The sequence below is a fragment of the Cricetulus griseus genome, chromosome 2, assembly GCF_003668045.3.
Source record: "Cricetulus griseus strain 17A/GY chromosome 2, alternate assembly CriGri-PICRH-1.0, whole genome shotgun sequence".
Lineage (NCBI taxonomy): Eukaryota > Metazoa > Chordata > Mammalia > Rodentia > Cricetidae > Cricetulus > Cricetulus griseus.
The window spans coordinates 154577549-154604931 of NC_048595.1; the positions used below are offsets into that span (position 1 = coordinate 154577549).

A 27383-nucleotide genomic window follows, 5' to 3' on the forward strand; every position below is an offset into this window, starting at 1 on the left:
AGATTGTATGTTCTCACCCATGCTGAGGTGAGACTTTGGTTGATGCGTCTGCTTTTGAGTCACCCATGCCCTGTGTGTAACACTAGGACACTCATTGGCTGGCCAAGCCTGATTTGGATGGAAACATTTTTTTGCTCTGTTCTCTATCTGGGGTGAATAGATGCTTATGTTTCACATGGTGGCTATCTCACACAGAGATAGGAATCTAAATAACTTACTTAGGCAATTTTGAGGAAGGCAAGAGTAGGAACAGCCCAGTGAGTTGTGGTTTCTCCCCTTAGAAAAGGTGTGAAGGGTAAAAACTTTCTCTCCTGTGAGTAATATTCGCTCGAACACATCCTAGTAGGAGAGATTAAAATAAAGGAACAATAAAATTCCAACCAACTCAATTTACCATCTTGTATGTATCTATAATGGAGTGTAGATATACTTACAATTTGTGGCATACGGCCTGGTCTATACATGTTCAAACTGTTGGGAGTTACATAGCAGCCAATTGGGCTGTAAAGATACAGCCCAAACTCTGTCGTGGGGATTGGCTCCTCTGTCTCTGCAGACTCATCATGAACTGTGCTCTTTATCCACACATTTGTTCCATCCTGCTCTCATTCTGTCTCCTATGCTTTTGTTTTCACTTTTAATGAATCAATACTTGGACTATTGCTATTCTGTACTTTCCTCAACTCTCAGTCCAAGACACAAAGAACTCAGACATTGTATCACATAAGACCTCTGAACAGCCTCTGGTAACTGTGCTTAATGGAGAGACCAGACCATTGCTTTTTCTGGCTTATGATTGGCTGGTTGGTAGGGAACAGACCCTTGAGGGCCTCTGCAGGAGCCATAATCTGCTGTTCGGTTTGGACCCTACCTTCTGTGTTATCTACAGGATAATTCATTTTGTCTGTAAGGTCTCTGATGAAAATTTCATCAGTGTTCTTAAAATGCCAGCCCAGAAGGATGAAAGTGAAAATTAACATAGCAGGTTACTATCTCTCCTATTTATGCTTTCAATTCCCTGAATGCTACAGTAAACTTTCTCTTATATTACAAAAGTAGGAACACACACACACACACACACACACACACACACACACACACATACACACACACACACACACACACACATGCACACATGTTTGTATAGAAACATTCCGTACCCCTACCCCCTCAACACTTTGGGTATCAATACTTTGATATTTCCCACAGTGTTTACTTTCCAAGGGGCTCTAGAACACCAAATGATTTGCTTGGATGACCCCGAATCTCCTTAGTTTTTCTGGGCCAGGCTGTGGGTCTTCTTGTGGGTACAGGTTTCACTCAGTGTTCACTCCTGGCCCGTTTAACAGAAAACTGCTTGCCAGGGACTGAATGTGTTCCCTTAGAATTCATATGTTGAAGCCTTAATCCCAGCATGCTGGGATTGGAGATTTGGGGTGGGGTCTTTTGGAAGAACTAAGGGTTTGATGAAGTCACCACCAAGGTGAGACTTTTGTGATGGGATTTCAGAGGGAAGAAAGGGAAGTGGGAAATGGTGTCATTATATTACAATCATCATTTCAGGATGAGGCCGAAGACAATCACCTCAAAGCAAAGAAGTGATTCTCAGATACTGCCTTGCCAGCACCCTGATCTTGGACTTCCTGCCTCCAGAACTATAGGAAAGGATGTTTGCAGCTTAAGCCGTCATGTCTGGTACTTTGTAAAGCCCACACTGACCAAGACACTGCCTTTCCTTTGTTTCAGGTTGAGTACTATAAAACAACTCTACTACTGTGTCCTAAATTACTATCAACAGACTTGAAACGTTAGTGTCAATTATCTACTGGGCATAAACCAAATCAATGGCCATGAAAAGTTGTGATAAATAATACAATAACATGTTCTATTTCATCAATACAAGCTCAAAACTATACAATTGTCCCCCATACACATGGTCATAGAATCCCATGCTGATACTAAAATTTATGGATGTTTCTGCACACACACAGACACACACACACACTTATCTATCCTCCCATAGATTTTATGTTACTTCTACAATACAGAATAAATACTACGGGACATTGTATTATTACTGTTTAGGAATACTGGCAAGATATAGATTCTGTCCATATTCAAGATAAACACATTAAAAATATTTTCAATCCAAGCTTCACTGTATCTACAGATGAGGAATCTGTGGATATAGAGGACTGTGCAGTATGCAGGTAATTTTGCCTTTTCTCCCTGGCTCCACTTCTTTAATTTCCTAACATTCTCATTCCTGTAAGAAGGACGTGCCAAAAGCACCATGGACACCTTCATTGCTTTGACTGTTTCTTGTCTCCAGGCATCTGAAAGATGTGGAACCTAGGTCCAGGGAGGCCACCTAAGACCTTAATTAACTACACATGTGCACGTGTTTCTACACTCCATTGCAACCAAAACACAGTTAGAGCTATAGTTAGTTTGTGTAAATTAATAACAAAACAAGTGAAGGTGCTACAGAGTAGCAGAGAAGGGGAAGTTCCCCACATGAAACATGGTCCTGATGTTTGCATGGGTGGGTTTTCCATTGACTTGCCAGTGGGAAATTTAAGTAAGTAACTCTAGATTTAAACAACAATGTTCTGGCAGTAATGGAAGACATGCCACTAGGCTGTACACAATTGATTTTGAAGTGTTCTCTACCGGGAATAACTGCCGTCTGTGTACAGAGTTCACTGCCTGTGGACTGTAAGAGCAGTGTGTCTAGGAAAGAAGGTGGTTTGATCTGGGTCTCTGCAGACTTTAACTAGAACTGGAAGAGAGGAAGGAACAAGGAGCTCCAGGTGGTCAGATTCCCCTGAGCCTCTGTTTTCTCCAACTGCTACTCTGTCCTCTGATGCTTCACAGAGCCCAGGGCACTGGCAGGAAGGATAATTCTTTATTTCAGTGAGTAAGGGGTCCTGAAGCCACCTTTTTCAACAACTGGTGACCCCACCATAGAGGCCACACATTACATCCTTCTGAGAAATTGCAACCCCCTCAGGAAAGGTCTAGCAAGGAGGAAGAAGAAGTAAAGCCCCTCTGTGAATGGAAACTGAACCCTCAAGAAAGGACTAAAGGCTTCATTAACCCTCACAGAAGGACAGCTCACAGCCAGAACAAACGATAGCTCTGTCTCATAGATGGCAAATGGAATCCCAAGGAATTGTAGGAAAGCTTGATGGCTCCTAGGTGTATGAGACAATTGGTAGTTGAATCTTCCAGTCCACAAGTCAGCTCTTCTCAGTTGGGAGGAGAGGGGAATGAGCAGTGACCACTGGCTGTGAGTTGCTGTCCCTGGCTGGGAGCAGAGAGGAGTGACCACTAGCTGTGAGCTGTTGTCCCTGCCTGTGAGCAGAGAGGAGTGACCATGACCACTGGCTGTGAGCTGCTGTCCCTGGCTGGGTTGTTGAGTCTCAATCATATCTCAGAAATTCTACAACCAAGTTTGGCTCCCATCAAGGTTCTGGGTTTTTACTGGCTTATTTACGGATCTCCACTGCTTGGTGTATTCTTCAGGTGCTGCCTGCTGGTATTCTCTCTGTCTTGCCACTGAAACACTCAGCTCTGAGCCTAGGTAGATTTTTCAGGGACAACCCGGGACACAACTATAACCATGTTTCTGTGAGCAGCTACATATGTGTGTATGTAGTATATGCTACATGTTGTATGTATACTCTATTACTTTTAAAGATATGAAAATTGTGTCTATTTCAAGTCATTCCTTATTATCCATTATCTTTATTTAAAACCATCCTATATTATTTATTTTTCATTAACCCTATGGTATTAGTTAAACAAACAAAAAGATAATAAACAGTGGCAACAGCAGCCAGTAATAGTAGATGAACTGGATGGTGAGGACACGTGACTCTTCAACTCTCTTCTTTCTCTTTTCCAGTACTTAAATGTGGTGGCCTTCATTAGGATGGTCTTGGGACCTTGCTTGTGACAGGGTATGGCACTGGGTTGGCCTCCACTTCCACTTGCTCCCCAGTCTCTCAACTTCTGTTGTTCAGAGAACTGGATTATCTAAAGAGCTTCAGGCAGAAGGAGAAAGAGACACACTAAATTCCCCCAATGAGAACCCAGAGGATAGGCTTCAATGCATTTCACCCAGATTTCTGTCTTAGTGATGTTTGATGACAGAACACTGAGTTGCTTCACATAGACATTTATTCTTAAATAGTCAGGGGAGCTCGGCCCTCCTTATCCTGCTTCCCTCCCTAAAATTGGCCAGAGCCTGAATGGCTTTTCTGGATATTTCTACAGGGTACTTCCTTCATTTACTTTTTTCAGGGATGCCCTTAGTCCAATTCCCATTTTTTCCTGTTTTATCCTGTTTTCCTAAGAACTTATTGCCATCATATATCCTGTACATCTGACTGTCACAGTTTACTTCACCTTCTCTATGTCTCTATTGGAAACTAAAGTTCCCACAAAAAAAGCCACATACATGTTAACAATTCTACAATACTTTATGGCACTTCATAATCATCATGAATAGAATGTTTCTGATTCAGAACCAAATTATCTTCAGCTGTGTTTACTCTGCCCAGTAGCATTTCATTGGCCTTCTCTGTGTGTGAGCTGAATCCTTGGGACTCTCACATAAAAGCTTTCAGACTATAGTAATAGAGCACTGGTTAATATACTAATAGACTGCTAGTTAGTATAGTAATAGACCACTGGCTAGTATAGTAAAAGACCACTGATTTCCACCAACCCCAAAGCTAACAATGTTATCAGACAGCAACAGAAACAGCAGAGATTTCCCTGACTTGCTGTGATCTGCCTCTGGAGGTTTCTACTAATGCATTTGAAAATTTCTCTATATGTAAAACATTGAGGCAACCCGGATTTATGTTCCTGGGCTGTTGCCATTTCTATCTGGATCGATAATAAACCATCAATCATTCCCTTTAAAAGCGAGAGCTGTGTTTTATGTTAACACCATCAAGGCTCCCAGTGAAGAGGGTGCAGGGACTCTTCTGCCTAGTAGGCTCATTGCTATATCCATAAGCCTCAAAGCCAGGTCTGGAATTCAGTAACAACAAAAGAAAGGGAAATGGAATGGAGAGGCATGATTGTATGAGCAGTGGGTGGTGGTGGTAGTGGGGAACCATTGTTAATGGGAAGCCATTCCACAAACATTTCCCTGTCTCTTCCTCCCAGCTTAGGAACTCTAGAATGATCCTGTGTTCTATTTACCCCACATTTATTCACCTCACATCTACCTCCAACATGTGACAGGTGATCCTCTAAGGATGGGATATGCAGTAGTAGGAGGCAGTGCCTATCTCTGTGGAGGGTCTTTGGGTGGGCACATGCCTGTGTACAGAAAGAGGAAGTGAGGCAGAGCCATGCACTGCAGTAGCTGCCTTGTCTTCTCACCAGGCAAGATGCTTGACTGACATGATTTTCTTTTCTCTCCTCCCAACCTGTGTGGAAATAAAAGCAACTCACTCCTCAGCAAATGCAGAGAGCTTAAGAGAATATATACTGTACATTCATTTTCCTTTCCGTTTAAAATCAGCCTTTCTCTTGGTGGTCAAATACCTATTAGTGGATATCCTTTTTTTCTTTCTTTCTTTTTTTTTTTCAGGATTTTAATTTCTGAAGTATAGTGTAATGTGACCTGAAGCACATTTGTCTGAAGCAAATTCCTGAAGACTCCAACATATGTATGCATATGAATAGATAATCATTTAAGGGCAGAAAATACAAAAACCCATGCTAGCTATTAAACTGGCTTTAACAGGCATCAGGTGGTGTGTTAAATGTGGAGATCAACTGAGAATGTGAAACACTATCCAGATCTCAATTCACAGATTCTTCACACCCAAGAATTCTCAACAGATGGAAGCAGCCCATAAAACTAGAGCAAGGGTCTTCAGGGAAGCCAGCCGGTGGGCGCTACAGCAGATGCCTGAGCATTGAGCTGCCCTAAGAAATCTGAAACACTGGGCAAGATACACTGGGCCTTTGTCCAGAGCAAGCAGAGCAGCAACCCCAACACCCCTCCCCCACCCACAGACAGGAGCCGTGAACTCCCAGGCCACATGCAGCTGTCAGCACACCAGGAGAAAATAAAAGCTTTTAGTGAACTAGCTACCAGGCCTACGATGTTACCAAGGAGTGTGTTTCAGCATTTTCCTCCAAATTAAAATGTGCAGTAGCTCAAGTGACGGCCTTGAACTTGCCAGAGAAGAGTTTAGGGACAAGGATATCTTCGGGCTTGGGCTTGAGATGCACTCAACTCCCGTGGAACTCCTATGAACTGATGAACTCACATGGCTGATGTGATAATCAGAAAGAAAAAAAAACACTAGAAATAATTATGAGTCTACCAATACTTGAAAATTTGCTTCGAGAAGGCAAAGCATGCAAAGCCGTGCACTCTAGGAGGATGTAGTGAGCTCTCTTGCTTCCTCCAGTAAAACTCGATGTTGTCAACTGCAAGCCACTAGTGCAGTTGTATGCCACTGAGGGAACGATTGAATTCAAATATGGCTTGCTCCTCCCTCCTCAACCCTGTTATCAGAACTCCAGAGAACAGGAGGGTGAACCTATGGCTGACACGTCAGTGTGCAACCAGTGAAAGGGTAAATGGGAGGCTTCTGAGTCAGCTGCTGGGATAGTCTGCTGGGAGATGTCCAGCCGTTAGCATCCAGTAGCTCGCTGTGGAAGCCATTCCACAAACCTCCTGCTTTTTCTCCAGATTAGGAATCCAAGATTCTCATTATCTATTTATCTCACAACTTGCAACACATACCAGACAGTCTCCTAGGCCTGGGCCATACCATAATGAAAAACAGTGTCAATCTTCAAGGAAGGAGCTTTTGGGGAAATGAGGCAGGGTGATGCCTTGGCAGCAGCTATGGGTGAAGAGTGAAGACTATGAGGATACAGTAGGTAAGAGATGCCTAAAGTCTGGTAGACAGAGAAATCAGGCCTGAAAAATGACTCACGAGGACCAGTAGGCATCTATGGATGAAGTATTTTACAGAAACAAGGGTTAAAGTATAGGTAGTAACTTTTAAACTTCCCTAGATTTCTTAGAGTGTTTTCTTTATCTGTGAAATTTTATGACAGCTAGGGTTAAGCAATAGGTAACTTATCCTAATAAAAAAATTCTGAATCAAAGTAGCTGATATAGGTCTTTTTTTTGAGATAAGAAGCACTGGACAGAAATACAGATACTCCAGACTTACTATAATTTACATTACAAGCCCAAGTAAAATATGCAGTGTATGTATCATACTCCAACCTACGAACAGTCATATCTCAGCAACCCAGTGAATTTCAGAGCCCGACTCCAATGCCCAGACTTTTGAGAGGGCATGGAAGCAATCTGTTGCTAGCCTTTGGAAAAATCAAAATTCAAACAATTTCTACCAGATGTTTAGGTTATTGCTGTGTCAACATCATAAGGTAGAAGAATTGGATATCAAGGATCACCTGGAGCAGATTGCTCACAAACTGCTGCCATTTCTACATAACAGAATAGGCAGGCTTGGTGGTGCCCATTCTGCCTCCTTGGTGAGGTCAGAGCACCAGTCTCCCCCATCACAACTCCACTCACCAGTCTACCTGACCTTTGTAGCCACTTTGGGTTCCTTAACCTTATTTCTCTGACTCTGTTTTCCTTCTGTGCAATAAGCTGAACAATCAGTCGCTCCTGAAACCTCCAGAAGCTGCAGTCCTGATGTGATTAAACACAATGAATTGTTGTAAACTCCTCATTACCAGAAAGAATCACAAATCAGTACACAATAGTTTTTATCGTCTAAAAAATTTCTGCAATGCAACTTAACTGTCGAGGGTCAAAACTGGCTTCTGCCAGACTAGACTCAAAGATTCATTTTCATACATACAAATGAAGTCTTATGATATTTTTATTAACCTTCGTTTGTTTTCCTTTTTTTTTTTATTGGATGTGTGCCTTTGAGAAAAAGCTTAATTCTCAGATACTCTGTCAGCCAGTGGATTCTTATTTAATCTGAAAGTTCTTGAGAATGAGATCATGTGACTGACACTGATAGTTTTTTCACAACTGTGAGATGAATGGAGTGTTCAGGTAGTGAAAGACTCATTTTCATCCCCAAAGCACTGTGACTTAGTGAGTGCCTGGCTGCATCCCATCTGTCAGCTTCTGTCAATCAGAAAAGCTAATGAGTCTCTTTGGAGGTCCCTAGCATTCAAGAAGACTCATTTGCTAGAACGTATTTCCCTTTTCAACCAACACTTGATGGCAGCTAGGGCATGAAATGCCACACATTGCAGTGTCTGACTCCGACTGGGACTCATCCACCCCCTATTCACCAACATAGAATAAAAACAGGATTTTCATATGTGTTTTAATGCTTTAAACCTTGTACTGTCAGGAAACAGTCATCAGATGACCCTGCCCAAACAAAGGTGAGGGAATGGAGGTTACCTCTTAAGCAGATGATGGCTGGCAGATAGTGGAGGGAGGGGATGTAAAGACTGAGCCAATCTCTCCATGGCATTTGCTTCTGCAGGGTTTTGAATACCGCAATGGTGTGAATCCTTATGAAGGCAACTTAAGCAGAGGCACATATGCAGCCCCAAGGCAGGGGTCCTTACAATGTAGTGTGTGTCAGGCAGCCCTGCAGCAATGGCAGACCTCATAGCTATTTCCTGAGGTGATAAGTGGATGAGTTAGGTGAGATTAGTCCTCTTTAGTGAGTTAGGAACCCATTTGGCTTTAACTGGGACATTCTTGACCCCTTTAATCATTTCCCAGTGTATCTATCTGCTGGCCAGAACAGCACGCACAACCTCAAGGTTAGGAGAACAGAGAGATGCTGGTTCCTCAAACAACCAATGTGTTTCCTGACTGTAGATTTGTTGCTAGTTATCTCGGCTGTTTAGCCTTCCAAATGTCCTTGGTCCAAAAAAGACAGGATGCCACTTAAAAATATGTCAAGGAAGAATGCCTTGTCTCTCTGAACTCCGTGGCTGTATGCTACTCATATTGGAGCAGCTGAAGTTTTTTTTTCTGGATTTACAGGCTCCCATTTAGGTGAGGATGGAATTGCTGAAATCTGAGACATGTTTAACGTGTTTAATACCCTAGCAGTTTCAATGGCCAAATGAGCTGAAGGTCTATTCTGAGTTATACACAAACTCTTGCTCTGTCTTCTCTGTCTTGCCTAGTTTTAAAAAGAACTCAAAGACAAGTGGGGCTTGGATAGCAGTGTTGAGTTCAAGTCCATTCTAGAACTTGCTTTGCTAAAGACTTTAATCTGAAGTTCTTTACCGCTAAAGTGGGGCTAAACTTTGGGGCTCCCTGGGATTTCTAACATAGGTTATAAGTTAAATATGATGCAAGGGGTATATAATTAATTCAAAATCAGAAATTCTCTGAAATTTGAGGCCAACATGATGCTCAAAGTTTCCTATTTTGAGGCATTTAAGATTTCAGGTTTTTACATTATGATCCTCAGCTAGTGAAGTCCATGCAAATATCTCCAAATCTAAAAAGTTCAAAATTGTAAACACTCTGATCCCAGGCATTTTTTATAAAGGATCTTCAAATGAAGAAAAAGCACCCCACCCCTGCCCAGTGCTGCTGCAAAACAAACCCCACCAATACCAGTAAATATGTGTTAAGCATTAATTATATTCCCTGTGCTATTGTGGTCCACACTGTCAAATCTAGGTCTGTCACCCAAGATCTCTGTGTTTGTTAGGACAGTCTTTTTCCTCTCTCATAAGGAATATAGCTATCAGGAAGGTGTTGTTTAGGCTTGCACAGGCTGGGTTTGTGGCCAACAACAACATAAAAATCACAAGCTGGTAGCCTAAAGACTACCAAAATGTTACTGAATGTACTGTTGTCTTGAAAGAGCAAGAGACTGAGAGGGAACATTCCTCACAAAATGAACAACTACTTAGCCTCAGCAGCACATGGTTTAAAATCATAGCCACAAGTTTTTTGCATTCCTGTTAGCATCCGTCCTTGCAGGGGATACAGCCCAGTGGTAGAGCTTTTGTTTGGCATGTGCAAGATTATGTGTTCAAGTCATAGCATCATCAAATTAAAACAAAATGAAGTAAAACAACCCAAACCCAAAGCTTCATCCACAAAATACATCTCACTCTTCTCCTTATGTGGGCTGAGAGATCCAGTCCTCTAATGCTCTGATTGTGGCAGAGATGTAGGACTCAGGACAGGGCTCTCTCCTTGACTCACTCTTTACTCGTTCCCATTGCCGATGCCAGAGTAATGGTACTTTAATGGTGTACCATTAAAGACTCCCAGGCAACCCTAAGGATACGTGATGGCTATTCTTGATTGTCAACTTGACTGCATGTGGGCTGGGCACGCCTGTAAGAGATTTGTTTTCCTTAATTAAATCATTTGAAATGGAAAGACCCACTTCTAATCTGGATCTTTGAATTGGGAAGACCCACCTTTACTCCAGGTCTTTTAAGGTGGGATGATCCAACTTTAATATGGAAAACACTTTTTGCTGGCAGTCTATGAACATGAAAGTACATGGAAGAAAGAAACTTTCTCTTTGCCTACTCACTGTCACTAGCAAGTCCATTCTTCCACTAGTATTAGAAACTACATCTTTGGGATCCCAATAACAACAAGTGGCTGAGACATCCAGCTTTGTGAACTGAGCAACTACTGGATTTTTGGACATTCTGTTGGTAGATAGCCATTGTTGTATGAGCTGGACCACAGTCAGTAAGGTATTTTAATAAATACAGTGTGTGTGTGTGTGTGTGTGTGTGTGTGTGTGTATCTCTATATATGTACACACACATAACATGTACATATATATGTATATATACATATATTCATAATGAATATATATATACATATATTCATAAGAATAATATATATATTATATATATATATATATATATATATATATATATGATACGTTCTGTCCTTCTGGAGAATCTCAACTAATGCATGAAAGCATTTTCTCGTGAGAACTCGAGACCATTTGCCATGGTAGCCATATTAGAGGGTGCCTCCCTAGCCTGTGAATACTGATGCAACTTCAGCCACCACCATCTTGGCAGCAGCTTCATGAAACATCCTGTCAGGAACCATTTGGCTGAGCCAGTCCAGAGTTCTTGAAACATAGACAGAGGTAACCAGCTCTTATTGTTTTAAGTTACTGAGTTCTGGGACAATTACTATACCATGTGTTGTAAGTGCAGAAACAAATGTGATTAATGACAACTAACTTGTCTTTTGTAGGACCAGGGAGGCCTGGACATGTCTGATATCTAAGTAGATATCAAACATTCTCCCTGTGTGAAGAAGTTAGGATTTATCCTCTCAACAATCCACTCCATTAACTATCTATCAAGAGGGTGTTTGTTTTATAGAGGTGTGACAATGGAATGGGTGTGGCTGGCTGAGGGGAGGATCCCCTTTATAAAGTTTTAGAAATACTACTTCAGGTGAGATGGGGAAAGCCTGAACTAAGGCAACTGCACGACGATGGATATTTTAGGACTGTTTATAAGATTTGGTGGTGCAATCAATTACCTTATATTGTGAGTGCATGCCTACATAAAACCTCCAGGAGCTGGAAGAAGGCACATTTTGTAGAAATGTTTCCTGGGATTTCACATTAAACTTCTGAAAGAGTCTTTTATAGACACTTGCATTACAGAAAAGGAGGCTCTTCCATAGGAGCAAAAAGCCTCACATTGTCCTTTATAAAATGAGGTCAGGAGCTGATTTTTTAGGGATAAGTAGATACTGGAGGTTGCAAGCACAATCTGCAACTACACTAGCATAAGAAGTGAGATGCACTTGGCCAGGAAATGCCCAAATCCCCAAGGGTGGCTTCCTTAGGAAAATACATTTATTTTCAGTTTTTTATTAGCTCTCAAAATGGATCTGTAAATGCCAAGTCACCTATGTCTTAAAAAGCCACATTTCCAGAGAAGTTGTAAGGAAACACACTTTTGTTGTTAGTTTAGACAATTTCTTATTCTATTAATTTGAATATGTATCATCATCATTCACAGCTACATTCCCAAATGTTTCTTATGGAAAAGCAGGGTTCTAGTTTCAGGGAATATCAGTGAGAGCAGTAGGAAGAGTTCAAGAGCAGTAGGAAGATTCAAAGAACCAAATTTGCCTTTCAGGAGAATCATATTTATCAAAAATTAGTTTGACAATCATTTTTATAATGCTTTCTTAAATTATTAAATATAACCTTAACCTTAAATTTTCTTCAAATAGCTTGATTCAATAAATACTCTCTGAATACTCAGCATTCAAGTAAGAGGAGAAAGGACACAGCCCCTGAGGAGTAGTCTAAGTCCTCTGAGGCAGAGGCTGATGACCATGGTGGTTCTCGGTTGGCCACCTTGAAAGATGAGTAAGTGGGCAAATTCTTGGCCACACAGAGTGGTATCGATCTTCAGCCTGAACAAATGAAAACAGGGCTTATCATTTAGAAGACATGCTTCTGCAATAAGAACTCAAATATTTCACCAGAAGAATATTCTGGAAAATGTGAAAAGTCCTGATGTTTAAGGAAAGGCAAAAATAAAAAGTGTGAATAAAACAAGTGAAGAGGCAGCATATTTTAGGGAACACACAGTAATTATTTTAGCAAATGCACACTAAAGCAACATCAATTAAGACAAGTGCTGTTCAGAATCATTGCGATAGGGTGAGAGCAATTTAATGAAATAATGTTTCTTGAAGACGATAAAAAATGAGCTTCTGGCCCACAGCCCAAGTTAGGTATGTATGAAGAAAAAAAGTAAAGGACAAAGAGAAATCACCACAGGTAGAGCCTACATCAGAGCTATTTATTAGCATATCTTTTCTTCTTAGATTCCAGAACAACTGAAGTATGTACAAAGTCTTACAGCATTCACACCACTTAAAGGCTCCTAGTAGCTGATGAAGACCAAACTAAGGTGGTTCTGCCAAGAGCCTTGGGCCAGACCACTGCCTGGTGCCCTTTGCTTTCACTGCCAGTGCTTTGGCAGCTGGCTCCCAGTTCCTAAAATCACCTGGAGGGCAAGTTATTGGGGAAGAGGCAACAAGAGACAACAAGGTGGAAAGCTACAGTGTTTCTACAGTTTTCTACAGCTGTAACAAATACCCATAGCCTGAGAGAAGAATATGAGCCAGATGACAGAATCACTGCTGACTTGTGACTCTGCTTCACATAGACCACTGTGGAATGGGAGACTGTACTGACAGATGGTAATCTTACTTCCCTTCATGTCCTCAGTGCAAACCTGCAGAGGTACAACCAACCCGCCCCAAATAGGACAACTACAAAGGGAGCAAGGGAGAGAAACAACATGTGTTAGTAGTTCTTGGCCAAAAGCACAACAAAAACAAATAAGATCCCACGAAATAACTTTGTTAAACAGCATCTAGTATCAGCTTTAATCATCTTCAGGTGGTTCCTCCTGTCAGATTAATACTAGATATTTCTGAATTATCCCAGTTTGAACAGCATCAACAGTCTCCCCACCTTCCTCCCAATATTGAACCTCCTCCATTTGCTCATCGTGGGTTTTATCTGATTGTCTTTCCTGGGGTCAGTACTGCAAAAATACCATCAATATATACACTGAATTGGACACAAGGCAGCACTGTTGCCCCTTAATGCTCCACAAAGTGGCAAGAGAATGGCACCAAGTGGGCAAGGCCCACCACTTGATTCCATATAAACAACTCTAGCTTGGATCTGTTCTGTCAAGTCATTTTCTGGTAGCAGGTCCCATACATCTCCCCAGTGTTATGATCTCCCATGTAGGCAAAGTGGCTTTTTATTTCAAAAAGATTCTGTGTTCAAATTAAAAGCCAGTTGAAAGAATTTTTAATTAAGACACAATAGCGCAGGGTATAAAAACACAAGAACCACATAAATATTAAAGAAATTGAAAACTTTTTCCCCCTTGTAAACAGTTTTGATTAAGAGCAAGGCCCTAGTCAGTCAGATTCTGGCTGGAAACTTTTGGCAGATGAGTGTTCAGCAAGACTCTGCAGAGATGTGAGAAGGAAGCCAGGCCAGTTGCCATGTTGACAGGCATGCAACTTGAGAACATTGCACAACAAGCAACACAAAGAGTGGAGAAGCTCACAACACTTCAAGGAGACCTCACAACCTTCACAACTGTGTATGCACAGACAGACCCCCCCTCCCTCCTTTCTACCACTGTGCCTCTTACACATGGGACACCTTCTGTGACTCCCTAGCTTGTTTGATGCTATATAGCCACTTGATGATTCTAGCATTTCTTTCGATGGCAGAAATGCCATATGGTACCCGGTCATTGGCACTGTCATCATTTCTAAGGTCACTGTTACTGTCCTGAGACTGTTCACAGTCTGAGCTGATCATGCTTGCGCTGCGGAAGTTGAGGGATATGATGTCAGAATTAGCCCTTGCAAAGTTCTCCATGCCCAGGTTTTCTAGCTCTTCCGGGTCGAGTCCACAGTAGTTGAAGAACCTCTCCACATCTGCATCTACTCGAAAATACCTGTCACTCAAGTCTGACTTGGACCTCTGAAGGGAAGGTCTCCGGCTGACCCCACAGGCTGGTTCCACCTGGTCAGCCTCAGGGGACTTCATGGCAGCCACCTTGGGCTTAGGAGGCAGGGGAGGGGCAGAACTGCTGCAGGGGATGGCTTTAAGGGGCTTCACACTGGTCACTTTGCGGATGTCGGAGGAGCTGTGTGAGACGTGCAGGAAGGACTCTGCAGACTGCTCCAGCAGTCTCCTGCTCACATGGGAGCTACTCTCTTGCGGGCTGCCTCGCCCAGGCGTAGGGTACACCTTCAGAGACTCTGCAAAGGAGTGTCGGTGCAGGTCAGTGGTGTCCCTGTGAGGAGGCCAGTTTCGGGAGCTGTGCTTGTGGCCAGAGCCAGAGCTGGAGCCCTCGGAGCTGTTGATGATATTCTTGAGGATTTCAAGTTTGAGGGTCTCACGTTGCACACCGCTCTCGGTCTTGGCATGGTTGCCAAACACCTTAAGAGTGGGGCTGCCCAGTGTGCGCTTGGCTCCTGGGCACACTGGAGGCTTGGCCAGCACTGCCGGCTTCACCGGCTCCTGCTTGGCATTGATCACCTCCTGGCTCTTGACATACTTGGCCTTGTCAGCCTCCAGCCTCTCTACCGCACTGAGTCTCTTGGGGTTGGGCTCAGCCTGCCTGCGGAAGTAGTCGGGTCCTTTGTTCAGGATGCGGAGGGGTACCGCCGATGTGAAGGTGCCCGCGGGACTGACCGGCTTCACCATGCTACCTGTCTGTAGCGTCTCCGTGGGCATGGTGGGCGGTCTTTCCCCGGCAGCCGTGGTGGATGCTCTTCTGGGCGCCTCTGGCGGGCCTGAACAGACACATGTACACGAAGCACAAAGGGCAGACGAAGGATCCTGGAAGCAGTGTCAGCTGCAGCTGCTCCTCATCTCACAGCTCATTAACCGCCGCTGTGGCTTCAGCACACTTTTCTCCCCTTCCAGGCGGCCCCTGCACAAAAGGCCACAAGCCACAAGTTCCTTTTAATCGGCTTGGCTGCCTCCTTTCTTCTCCCTGAAGGCTGTGGGAGTCTCCTTCAGGTCTTTGTGCTCAACTGCAGGCAGAGCTGAAACACAAAACAACCAACCGCGGGTTAGGAGGGGCGGGTGACATCACGGCTCTAGCAACAGAAGAACCCGCAGTGCTTCCACCCCTGTGGTACCCCGCCCGCCAAGGGCCCCCCAAAGCTAATGAAGCCTGCAGCTGGCAATTCCCGGTTAACCGCGCAAGGAGGGCAACCCGGACCTCTCCTGGGGCCTGCAGCCAAATGTGGGCGTTCGCCAGAAAGAAAGGGGCTGAGGCTTCCCACGGAACTCTTCCAGCTGCCTCCCCATTGGTGAGAACCGCCTCCTGAACACGCCTGGCTGGCATCACTTAGAGTGAGACCCAGGAAATACTCGTGAATGGAGAACGGAGGGTTCAGCCAAGCCCTGTTCCGTTCTGTAGCTCATTATTAAATGCTAGGGGCTTCCTAGGACCTCCTTCAGCTTTAGTGGTGACATGAGCGATTTGAGCTGCTGCGTCCCTTTTGCAGTAAAGTACAACTTGTGACTGCTTATGGCCAATCTGTTAGTAAAACTTGGAGCAATCATTAATGATTCAAAAACTGGAAAGGTGGTGAGAGATGGGAATGGCAAGAAACACACAAACAAAAGCTACAACCTGTTTCAGTTTGCTTTCTTTAAGCAAGCAGTATGTTCAAAGCACTGTCCTGGAAACTAATAATTCATGTGAAGTTTATCTCATTACAATGCACTTCTTTTTTGAGTTAAAAATAACTGTTATAGAAATACTTGGATGGGAACCATAGGAGTGGAGAGCTAATAATGAAACATCTTGCTTCCTTTTGCTAGTAGGAGAGCCTGCTTTACCATCAATCGGTATTCCAAAACAGCCAGAGAATGACCTCATCAGCATTGTCACTGTAATGGGGAATATTAAGAGTGCAATACATGTACTAACTGACATGTTGAGTTACAAATGTGCACAATATATAAGGTGATGTTACAGAGTTTTTTTTTTTTTTTCTTTTGTGTGAGAAGATGATGACAGGAAGGAAATAACTGGTATTTCTCTTGATAATCTTCTCAAACACTTCATCTCTAAATAAAATCCATCCTCCTTTATTGGAGCCAATCTTGGTAATCTGCAGAGGGATTTGTTCTAATAAAAATGTGTTCCTATGCAATATTTGAGAAACCCCAAGGCGATGACTACATAATGGTTTTCCTTAATTGTGCAGTTCTATTTTGATGCCTCAATTTGGAGAAAAAAATAAAACAAAACACAATAACCAACCTCCTCCCATGAAAATTAAATGAGATTCTTTGAATGCAATTTGAAAAAAATTGCCTGAAGGAGCCCCAATTCCTTGAGTCTCTATGTTGACTAATCTACTACTCAGGGTCCATCTCACTGGGTAGGAGACCCAGGGGCTGTCTTGGAGAAAAGGCAGCATCTCATTACTCCACTGAGTGGACCTTGGAGCAATAGCAAGGCAGGGCTGGGAGGCAACCTCACAGTGATCAGCATAGGACATGGGAGAGAGGGATGGCCTCAGACAGCCTGAGTAGGCTGTCACTGCAGGCCTTAGAAATACTTTTCTCTGTAACCCCCTTCTTTCTAACTTTTAATGCTTAGACAAAAAAAGCTAGATACCTCCCCTCGCCCCCGCCCCCGCCAGAAGCTAGTGTTAGAACCCACAACCCACTTCCCCCAAAGGAGTCACAAAATTTAAAAAATCTAACTCCTCTAGAGATCGTTCTGAGAAGAGTGGGCCATAATTAAGTTCTCTGATCTACCTTGCCTGACTGTGGGTAGTAAGTCCTTATTCCAGAAGGGGGCGCTCACAGCCAGGAGGAAGGAGTAGTTCAGAAAGGGGGTGCTCACAGCCAGGAGCAAGCAGTATTTCAGAAAGGGGGTGCTCACAGCCAGGAGCAAGCAGTATTTCAGAAAGGGGGTGCTCACAGCCAGGAGGAAGGGGCATGATGTAGAGAGGTGTGCTGGGCTTCCTCATTCTGTTGCCATTAGGACACACGCCTTTAGTCTAATCATGTATATATTTTTTTCTTTTTTGGTTTTTCGAAACAGGGTTTCTCTGTGTAGCTTTGGAGCCTATCCTGGCACTCGCTCTGGAGACCAGGCTGGCCTGGAACTCACTGCAATCTGCCTGCCTCTGCCTCCCTAGTGCCGGGTTTATTAAAGGCATGTGCCACCAATGCCCAGCCCAATCATATATTTTAATCGGCTCTCTGTACATCATCCAGTCTAAGCATAAAAATGACAGTTCATCTTGGCTCTGACTTTTTAATCCAAAGGCTCTGGAATAATAGTAAACCTATGACCAAATGTCAGGTCTTCTGTTTGTCACCTATGCCCATGTGTGAAAGGATTATTCGTTTTAGTGCCATCACCACTGGTTACCTTTAACACTTTTATTTATTTATTTTGTTTTTTCTCCATTTTTCAATTTAAATTAGAAACAAGATTGTTTTACATGTCAATCCCAGTTCTCTTCTCCCTCCGGTCTTCCCCTACCAACCCCCCCACCCCCACTAAAACCCTGCCTATTACATATCCTTTCTGCTCCCCATGGATGGTGAGGCCTTCCATAGGGTGTCATCAGAGTCTATTGTATTCTTTGGGATAGGGCCTAGACCCACCCCTGTGTGTCTTGGCTCAGGGAGTATTCCTCTATGTGGAATGGGCTCCCAAAGTCCACACCTATGCTAGGGATAAGTACTGAACTACTACAGGAGGTCCCGTAGATTTCTGAGGTTTCCTCAATGAAACCCATGTTCCTGGGGTCTGGATCAGTCCCATGCTGGTATCCCAGCTATCACTCTGGGGAGTTGTTTCTGTGGGCCGTTAACATTTTTAAATGCCACTGTGTAGGTGAAAAATGCCAGAAAGTTGGGCAAAAGTGAAGAGGGCCTCAGAGCTGTGCCTAAGGATCAAAGTGACCCTCCCAAGGCATCCAAAGATGGACCCATTGGAGGGCAGTGGCTGAGTGCCTTTTCAGGGGAATGAGTTAGCTGGCTACAATTCCTATAATCCATTCCTGCTCTAAACCATTGTGGCTTAAGGAAAAAAGACAGGGACTCATTTTCAATTTCAAAATGGGATAACAGCCTATTGGTGACTGCCTTAACTCCTGCCTTTGCTGTTCTTAGGGAATTTTTCTCTGAGTAAGAGAAGGGGTGATCAGGTAACACTGACTGGCATTAGCATTCTTGCTGGCCCATGCTTTTCTTTGCTATCATCTCTTCCAGTCTCACTCTATTATGAACAACGGTACAAAATGTTCACATCATGGCCCAGCATTTCTGCATAATGAACTACCTATGAAAGCAGGCTTTGGTCGCCTCTGAAACTCCAAATAAACATCATTTGCTCTGAATTCACAAGACTGGGGAATACCAAAGCATCTTCTAGGAGCTTTCCCTAGGAGAGAAAAAAAAAATCTCCCTTCTGCTATTCTTATTGCTTTTTCTGCTCCTGAAACTGGCACCCTTTCAAAGGCTCTTTGGGCTTCCTAGACACTGCTAGACACTTATAAAGCCAGCATGAAAGGATTACATTCAAAAGTGATACCTTGTAACGGCTTCATATTCCCCTTTCTTTCCATTTCCACTTCCCTTTCTCCTTGGCCATTCCCAATTTCTGTAATAGTTTTTAAATCATAATGGGAGAAAATCAAAACAATCCTAGGGTCTTGTGGGAAGACTCCGGGCAAGGGGAAAACCAACATAAGTGTTTGGTACTCTAGGATAATAATAGGCATACTTGATGTCTGCTACCTGTGCTAGCCAACAGCTGGAAGTAATGTGGTGGTTGCTCTCCCTAAATCCTTAGCATCTGCTCCCATACTTTACATGGGGAGTTGCTGTTAGGGACACAGCTTAGGGAGAGATAAGCTGAACTTTTACAGTGTAGACCAGTCAATTGGAGAAGATGCAGCAGATACCCTGGGTCTGCATCTCAGTGTCATGCACCCTTGGTGGTGGTGGGGGATAGAATCCCAGGCGTATGCATGCAGAAGCACACCCTTTATCACTGGCTACACTCCCAACCACTGTACACTCTCAGACTCTGGCATATGGCTGAGGATGCAGGTCACAAACCCGCACTTCCACTTAAGTGGAAGGGAGGCACTTCCACTTAAGAATATGTTGTCTGCATTCTATCCCATGGAATGTGCATTGAGCCACCTGAAGGGCAAAAGACCAGGATAAAGAAACATGGTCGAGTTACACAGCAAAATAGCTGGCTACATCAAGACAGATGTGAGCTCCAAAGTTATTGTGGGTGGAGTAGGTCACGACGTACGATGGAGTCTGGTCTGGGTGGGAGGCCTCTGTGATGGAGACTGGTGGTGAGATGGAAGGAGATTCCTGGTTGCTGGCTCTGTCCTATTCTTGGGATAATGCATGAGAATGCCAGGTCTGACTCAGGAGATGTTATTGCCATAGAGTAGCAAGGAGGGAGCAGAGGAGGCCCACATCCAGTTGCATGTGTATTACAGAACACATATTCCTCCATCACAGCAAATGGGTAAAGCTACCTCAGGTTTTCAAAGCAAGTGTTCTGAATCCTTCTAATTTCACTTTGCCAGAAGCTGACAGGGCTAGGTACAGCCCTGGGCCCTCAGCTGATGTGAAGTATCTGGGAAGATTTACAACCTGGGGGGTTAGGGCTAGAAAATAACCTCCATGCACACGGTTCATCTGAAGACATACTAAAGTCAATATAATATGCCTGTAAGCCAGGCAAAGCATGCCTCTGTTCCCTGGAAGCCAAGCTGCTGAGGTGAGAGTGCCTGGTCCTAACAAGGAGCCCCAGTTCAGGGCTGCCCAAGAACATGGCTCTCTGTTGCTTAGGAACAAATCCAGAATTCTGGATAACATTCTGTCCTGTGAAGCACTGTAAGCCAAGCCTGCTCAGCTTAGTGGTTTCTTCTCCTTTATTTCGTACTTCTGGTAAATAAAAGAGAAATACTGTCTAAATTGTAAGTCGGAAAGAAAGCCACCAGAGAGAGCACAGCCCGTGGGAACTGAACACACCCACAGAGGTTTCCAAGTGTGAAAGTGGGTCACTCCTCCTGGGTGCTATGGCAGGGGCGGGGGGCGGGGCTTTAGAGAGCATGCCTTCCTATTCCACTCAAAATCTGCCTAGCAGCTCAGTCTTGACTTGTCTATGTATAGAAGCAAACATGTTGTGCTAGTGAGCTGGAAATGTCCTGTTCATTCAAGGGAGTACGTGGCAAAAGCAGCTGCTGGCCCTCTGAATTGAAGATTGTAGTTCTGATACTCTCACTTGTCCAGGTCTGATCCCACACTTTCCAGTGCACGTGTGCCTGCATCTACTGAACACACTGTCCAGTGCATGTGTGCCTCCTTATACTGAACACACTGTCCAGTGCATGTGTGCCTCCTTCTACTGAACACACTGTCCAGTGCATGTGTGACTGCATCCACCTATCACACACTGTCCAGTGCATGTGTGACTGCATCTGCCTATCATACACTGTCCAGTGCATGTGTGACTGCATCCACCTATCACACACTGTCCTGTGCATGTGTGCCTCCTTCTACTGAACACACTGTCCAGTGCATGTGTGCCTCCTTCTACTGAACACACTGTCCAGTGCATGTGTGACTGCATCCACCTATCACACACTGTCCAGTGCATGTGTGACTGCATCTGCCTATCATACACTGTCCAGTGCATGTGTGACTGCATCCACCTATCACACACTGTCCAGTGCATGTGTGATTGAATGTGCCACACGGTCTCTGGGCTGGAATCTCTGCCTTTGCATGTTGGTTCTGGCAAAGTTTTCTTTTTTTCCTCCCAACCTTTTTCTTTACATTCTGACTTTAAGCATAAAATTCCAACATGACTAGGGGAGCACTGGCCATATCTACATCCTGGAATGTCCTCATTTGAAAACACAGTCACATCAATTTTGTGCGACAATGTGACCTTCTGAATTCTTTTCCAAAGGAAGGAATGCACTCAAAAGTGTGAGTACTCACTGAAGTATGCACTGTGTTCAACCCAATGGCTCTTATCTGTTGACTGAGCAGTTATGTGGAAGACATCATGCAGAAAAGCCACACAGTAGGAAGAATCAGACTCACCCTATGAAGATTAATTATATAATGTGGTGGAAATGTCATCAGGCAGTAACAAACTGAGCTCATGGCACATTCAAGAAGTTTGAAAGACTGACCAATGAGAGTGACAGGGGACAGTGGGAAAGGGCTGCTGGGAGGAGGAATGGAAGGGTGTTAGGCTTTACAGATAGTAATGAGAGCTCACTAAAAAGAAGTGAAGCTATAAAAACACGGTCATGTTTGATTGTTTGTTTTAATGCCCTGGCCAGTATAGGGACAGTTTGAAGACTTAACAGGTACAACAGCAGAAGACACAGAACTGTTGGGGAGGGAGCACGGCTGTGGGGCTTGGAGAGTTTCCAGAGTGTCACTGGCTTGAGTGCTTAGTAAGAACTGCGTGGCCTTCAGCTTTCTGTGTTTCAGCCTTCCCATTCAAGAAAATGGGGTAATAAAACAGCTAGCTCTCCATATCTGTTGATTCTAAACCCAGAGATCCCTCGCCTGCATATGGAAAACCTCCACATCAACTTTCATAGAGTTCCCCAAACTACACCTGGAATATCCAACTCAACTTTCACAAAGCTTCCCAACCTACACCTGGAAAGTTGTCCATGCTTAGCACCTTGCTGAAGCAGTTGTGGTGCAGCAAGTCAGTCTTTGTCACAGGTTGTCTTGTGTCTGTTGTCCCATGCAGGTGATTCTACTAAGGCTGTGAACAAAATGTTCAGACTTGCTTTCCTGTTACCACCCCCCAAAGGACAGAGCATAGCTACTTATACATAGTTTACCTTCTGTTTGTCCATATTACTTTTCTGTTACCATGACAAAATATTTGACAGAAACAAATTAAGAGAGACAAGGTGTATTTTGCCTCACAGTTCCTGAGGGTTTCAGCCCATCATTGAGGGGTAGCAATGCACAGCAGCTCAATTTGTGATGGCATAAACACATGACAGAGATTGCTCACATGGCAACAGTCCAAGAAGCAGAAAAGATGCTAGAACCAGGGGATGAGGACAACCTTCTAAGTCCTGTCCCTAGTGATCTACTTCTGTTAGCCAGGCCTCCTGCCCTCTTAAAGGTCCCACAGTTTCCCCAAGTAGCATTACTAGCTGAGGAACACATGTTTAAAACCCAATCCTGTGTGGGATATGTGAGATTCCAAACATAACAGAGGTATTCTGTACAACTGAGGGATGATTTAAGTCTGTACAATCTGTGGCCAGCAAGCTGCATGTACCCTATGGTAGCTATTTATATAGCTCAACAAAAATGTATAAATTTACTTAAAACATATTAAGTTGTTTGTCATCTTTGTGTAACTTGTAGACCATAACATTGTGCCACAAAGTCAAGCTAGACATGCCCGATAGGAGGATGAGGGTAAATTTTATGCAAGTAATTCTTCCATCTTACGTAAGTGACTTGAACATCTGTACATTTTGGTATGTGAGGGGCATCCTGGAGCAGCTCCCCCATGAAAACCTAAAGAGGGGAGAAAAGGGAGGGAGAGAAAGGATGGGGGAAATGGATACATGGATGGACAGATGGACAGACAGACCAGTGGATGGATGGATGGATGGATAGATATCTGGGTTTTTGATAGGGTTTGTAAGAGCACACAGACATTTTCTGTTACAGTTAGATCTAGGATAAGAAGGTGGCAGTGTTCAAAGGTGTTTGTGATGCACACCAGAAGGGACCTTGATGCAGATGAACAGGGTGTGGATTCCAGGCTGGTTTCTAAGAAACACACACACTGCACTTTAACCCTCTCTACTTGCTTTCTCTGATGGCTTGTCACACACCATCCTGGCAGCCTATGCTTGTTCCCACATTTGCTCTCCACCCCTAACAGGCTTACAACGAACTTGTCCCTGTACACATATCACAGTTAACAATAACGTGGTTATAACAATTGCGGTGGAAGTGTACTAAGAAATCAAGCTTCCTATGTGGGAGTTAAAGGAGGCAGTGTTATCGCTTGTGAAAAGCATGTATTCATTTCAATGAATAAGATTAGCCACGTTTTTCACATCTTCCTTTTGCTTTCCCTTCCTAGTCCAAATGTGCTTTTATCCTGTGGCAGTAACATTTAAGGAATGCAAACATACGATGGGTGTGGTGACACATGCTTGTAATTCCAGCACTCGGGAGGTGGAGGAATGAGGACAAAGGAAGATGGAGCTTCTCAGTGCCTAGCTCCACAGCAAGTTCAAGGCTGCCCTGGGATGGGGGTGTAGAAAATGGATGCAAATGTGAAGGCAAAGAACAACAAAAGGGAAAGCAAACAGGAATGAAAGGTGTTTATGTATGTTATCAAAACCAACTGAATTTGCTCACTATAAACTGGGCAAAGGGAAAATTTTCAAACCAGGTGGAAAGTTAAGGCAAATGAACCTTCAGGACCTGCACTATTTCTGTTAGTGAATGATGTGTTTGCTCCTTTCTTATTACAGTGAAATCCCTCCTCATTTATAGTTCTAAAAGCCTTCTCTCTTGGTGTTGCCATCAGCAATCAGCTTCAAGCTCTACATAAACTAAAATCACCTTCTTTCAATACCACCATCACTTTGTAAATTCTTTGAAATTCCAAAGGCTTTCTAATAACATTGAAACCTTTGATGGCAGTCATTTTTAGCTTATTACTATCATCATCATTATTATTATTAACATTGTTGGTTGTAGTCAGTCTTCCAAACAAAGTACCTCTCTGGGGAGAAAGCTCAGTCAGTAAACTGGCAGCCACATAAACATAAGGACATGAGGTTCTTTGATCTGTAGCACTTTGGTAAAAACATAACAAACAGCCAGGGTCAGGGTGCTACCTACACCCTCAGCATCAGAGTGGGTTGGGAGATTCTCTAGAGCTTCCTGGTCAGCTAGCCTAGTCAAACAAATGACTAGCCCTCCATAAACATGCACATACATACTCGCACACATGTGTGCATATAGCCATGTGGATATCTACACACACAACAAAGGCCCCCAAATTCCCTGGCCTTAGATTTCTATTTGTTTACTCTAGTTATATTTTATTTTTTCATAACATGGGCAAACCACTTTCTCACAGTTTATTTTTATGCCACACCTCACATCTGGCTGTTTTTGACACACGAATTTTATATGACCAGAAGATGGAAAGCAAATGTTGAGACTAGTGTGTAGATGCCTGGAAGTCAATGCTCATCTGTCAATATTTTATAAATATGGATCAAGGAATGGAATATTTACTCTGATGGTTCATATATGGTAAGCCAAGGGACACAAAGATGTGCCATAAAATGTACCCTCTGAGTTAGGAGGCCTGGGCAGTCTATGGGACCTCTGACAGTGGAACCAGTATTTATCCCTAGTGCACAAATGGACTTTGGGAGCCCATTCCTCATGGAGAGCTACTCTTTCAGCCTAGATACACAGGGGAGGACCTAGGCCCTCCCTCAAATGATGTGACAGACTTTAATGATCCTCCATGAAAGGCCTCACCCTCCCAGGGGAATGGATGAGGGGGTGGGATGGGGGGAGATTGGTGGGAGATATGGGAGTATGGGAGGGAGAGGGAACTGGGATTGATTTGTAAAATAATATTGTTTCTAAATTAAAAAAAAAAAAAACACCTACCCTGTGGTTCTGCTCAGTGTGGGGGAATTATTTAGATGTGGAGTGTACACATAGGAAGAGTATCCTTAGTCTAAAAACCTGAACTGTCCCAAAACCTTAAGTTTCTTAAATGTGACGTGATACTACAAGTGGGAAATCCCACACCCAACAAGTGATTAGCATAAAATTCCCTCAGGCTATGGGTATATAAAGTATATAAACAAATCTCCAGTTTCGAGTAGATCTTATCCTCAAGCTATCTCATCATATACAGGCAAATATTCCCCCACCCCTAAAACAGCAGAAATCTTAGAAGTTTCTGGTACCAAGTGGCTGAAATAAGGGATTTCAACTGTACTAACTTACTGTCATTGCCTCTGTGTGCTGTTCTAACCTGAGATTGTCTGGAGAGAGTTTGCTACCCACAAAGTTCTCCCATGACATCAGGCAGGAGGAAAGCAAGATTCCTGGGTTGGGGGAGGGGTTGGGGAAGAGTGCCTCAGGAGACCAGTAAGGGAAGTCTAAAGTTCTCTGCTCAGAGCTAGGGTGTGCAGCAGTGGGGCCACACAGGGAGCCTGACAACTCCTTTGGGGCTCAGAAGCCTGGGAATTAGCTTGCAAAAAAACTAGAATGTGGGAGGTCAAAGTGGTAGACTCTAAAACCAACACACAGCAAGAGGAAGCTGCCTTTCCATAAGCACCAGGGGAAAGTATACTAGGGGAGAGGTGCAGCCTGGCCATCAGAGGCCTGCAGCGAGATTGCCAGAAGCTTGGAATGAGGAAACACTGAGTACCCATTAGTCACTGCAGACCCAGCTGCCTCCATCCAGAAAGCCAAGAGCTCTCAGAGAGAACCCGCTCTGATATGTGTCATGGCCAGGGATGCCACATCCCAGCAACAGGAACCCAGAGAAACCATGCCACTTTCCCTTAGACATGTTTTCCCTTTTTGTATGTGTCACACACCTCCACAGGATTTTCTCTGGATGTTAGAAGTATAAGAAAAAGGGGCCAGCTAAAGAAACACACCCTGGGCAAAGCCAAAGAAACACACTTTGGCCCTGCAACCAGAACCAAAGAAATTCACCCTGACCCTGAAACCAGTGCCAAAGAAACACACATTGTCTCTGGAATCAGAAACAGTGAAAGAAATACAACCTGGCCCTAAAATTAGAGCCAAGAGGCTAAAAAGGATCAGTGAAAGAAACACACTTTGGCCCTGAAACCAGAGCCAAATATGACCCTAAACCTGTGCAGAAAACCAACCAATCCCTGAGAAGGAGATCTAGCAATTCTGAGCTCAGGGGTTGAAATCTGACCAACCTCACCATGGAAATCTCCCTGGAAAACTCCACCCCCTAAGAATCCCTATATAAACCCTGTGCCCATTTTCCGGCTGCCTGGCTGTCCTCTGCCATCCTGGATGCAGGATGGCAGAGGACAGCCATTCTCTTGGAGTCTTGCCTCCCAATAAATCTCTTGAATGAGGTTTGGGTGAGACCTTCTTTCTCAGAGCAGAGATGACCTTGGGCAGAGTGGAGAGGAGCAGAGCTGTAACATTTTTCACTGAGGGAAAACTTCCCTGGTGAAGTGAATTTGTTACACTCCACTCTCCAGGGGACTGGAGCCTAACAGTAACAACTTTTCTGGGAAAGTCCTCTCTTGCAGGAGCAGAGATGATAGGGAAACCTTTCCCTGAAGCAAGGCTGTAAACTGCTTTGTTTACTGTGACCTGTGGTATTCCTTGGCTCCCAAGTGTCAGAATACTCACAAAGTGTCAGAATACCTTTCCATGGAGCCAAGCTGTAACACTCAGTATTCTGTGACTCCTGAGTGCCAGGATACTTTCCTTCCGAGCTGTAAGACTCAGCATTCTTTGGCTCCCAAGTGCCATAACCCATCCCTGTCCATCCCATCCAACCACCTCAAAATGCTTAAAAGAATTGACCCTAATGATGAAGGGAGAGGAACTCACAGGTGGGAAGGGAAGAATTCAGGTAAAGTGTCCTTTCCAGGAAAAGTTCTAGGCCCATTCTCAAGGTAGAGCTAGAAGAAGTAGAAGAGAACTACCCAGACACCAGGGTGGAGCTTTCACTGAGATAGG

At 43.9% G+C, this 27383-nt stretch overlaps 1 protein-coding gene across 7 annotated transcripts in view; it reads right to left on the reverse strand.

Moving 5' to 3' along the window:
- Positions 1–27383, reverse strand: part of Fam110b (family with sequence similarity 110 member B) — a 211383-nt gene that overhangs the window by 67626 nt on the left and 116374 nt on the right. For 6 of the 7 annotated variants that reach the window (XM_035440027.1, XM_027398904.2, XM_027398901.2 and 3 more), the window contains one exon: positions 12817–15628. The exons of the other annotated variant lie outside the window; for it this stretch is intronic. In XM_035440027.1, coding sequence (XP_035295918.1) covers positions 14214–15314 — 1101 coding nt within the window. In that variant the 5' untranslated portion in view covers positions 15315–15628 and the 3' untranslated portion in view covers positions 12817–14213. Of the gene's footprint in view, positions 1–12816; positions 15629–27383 lie in introns of those variants that run through there. 7 annotated transcript variants of the gene reach the window in all.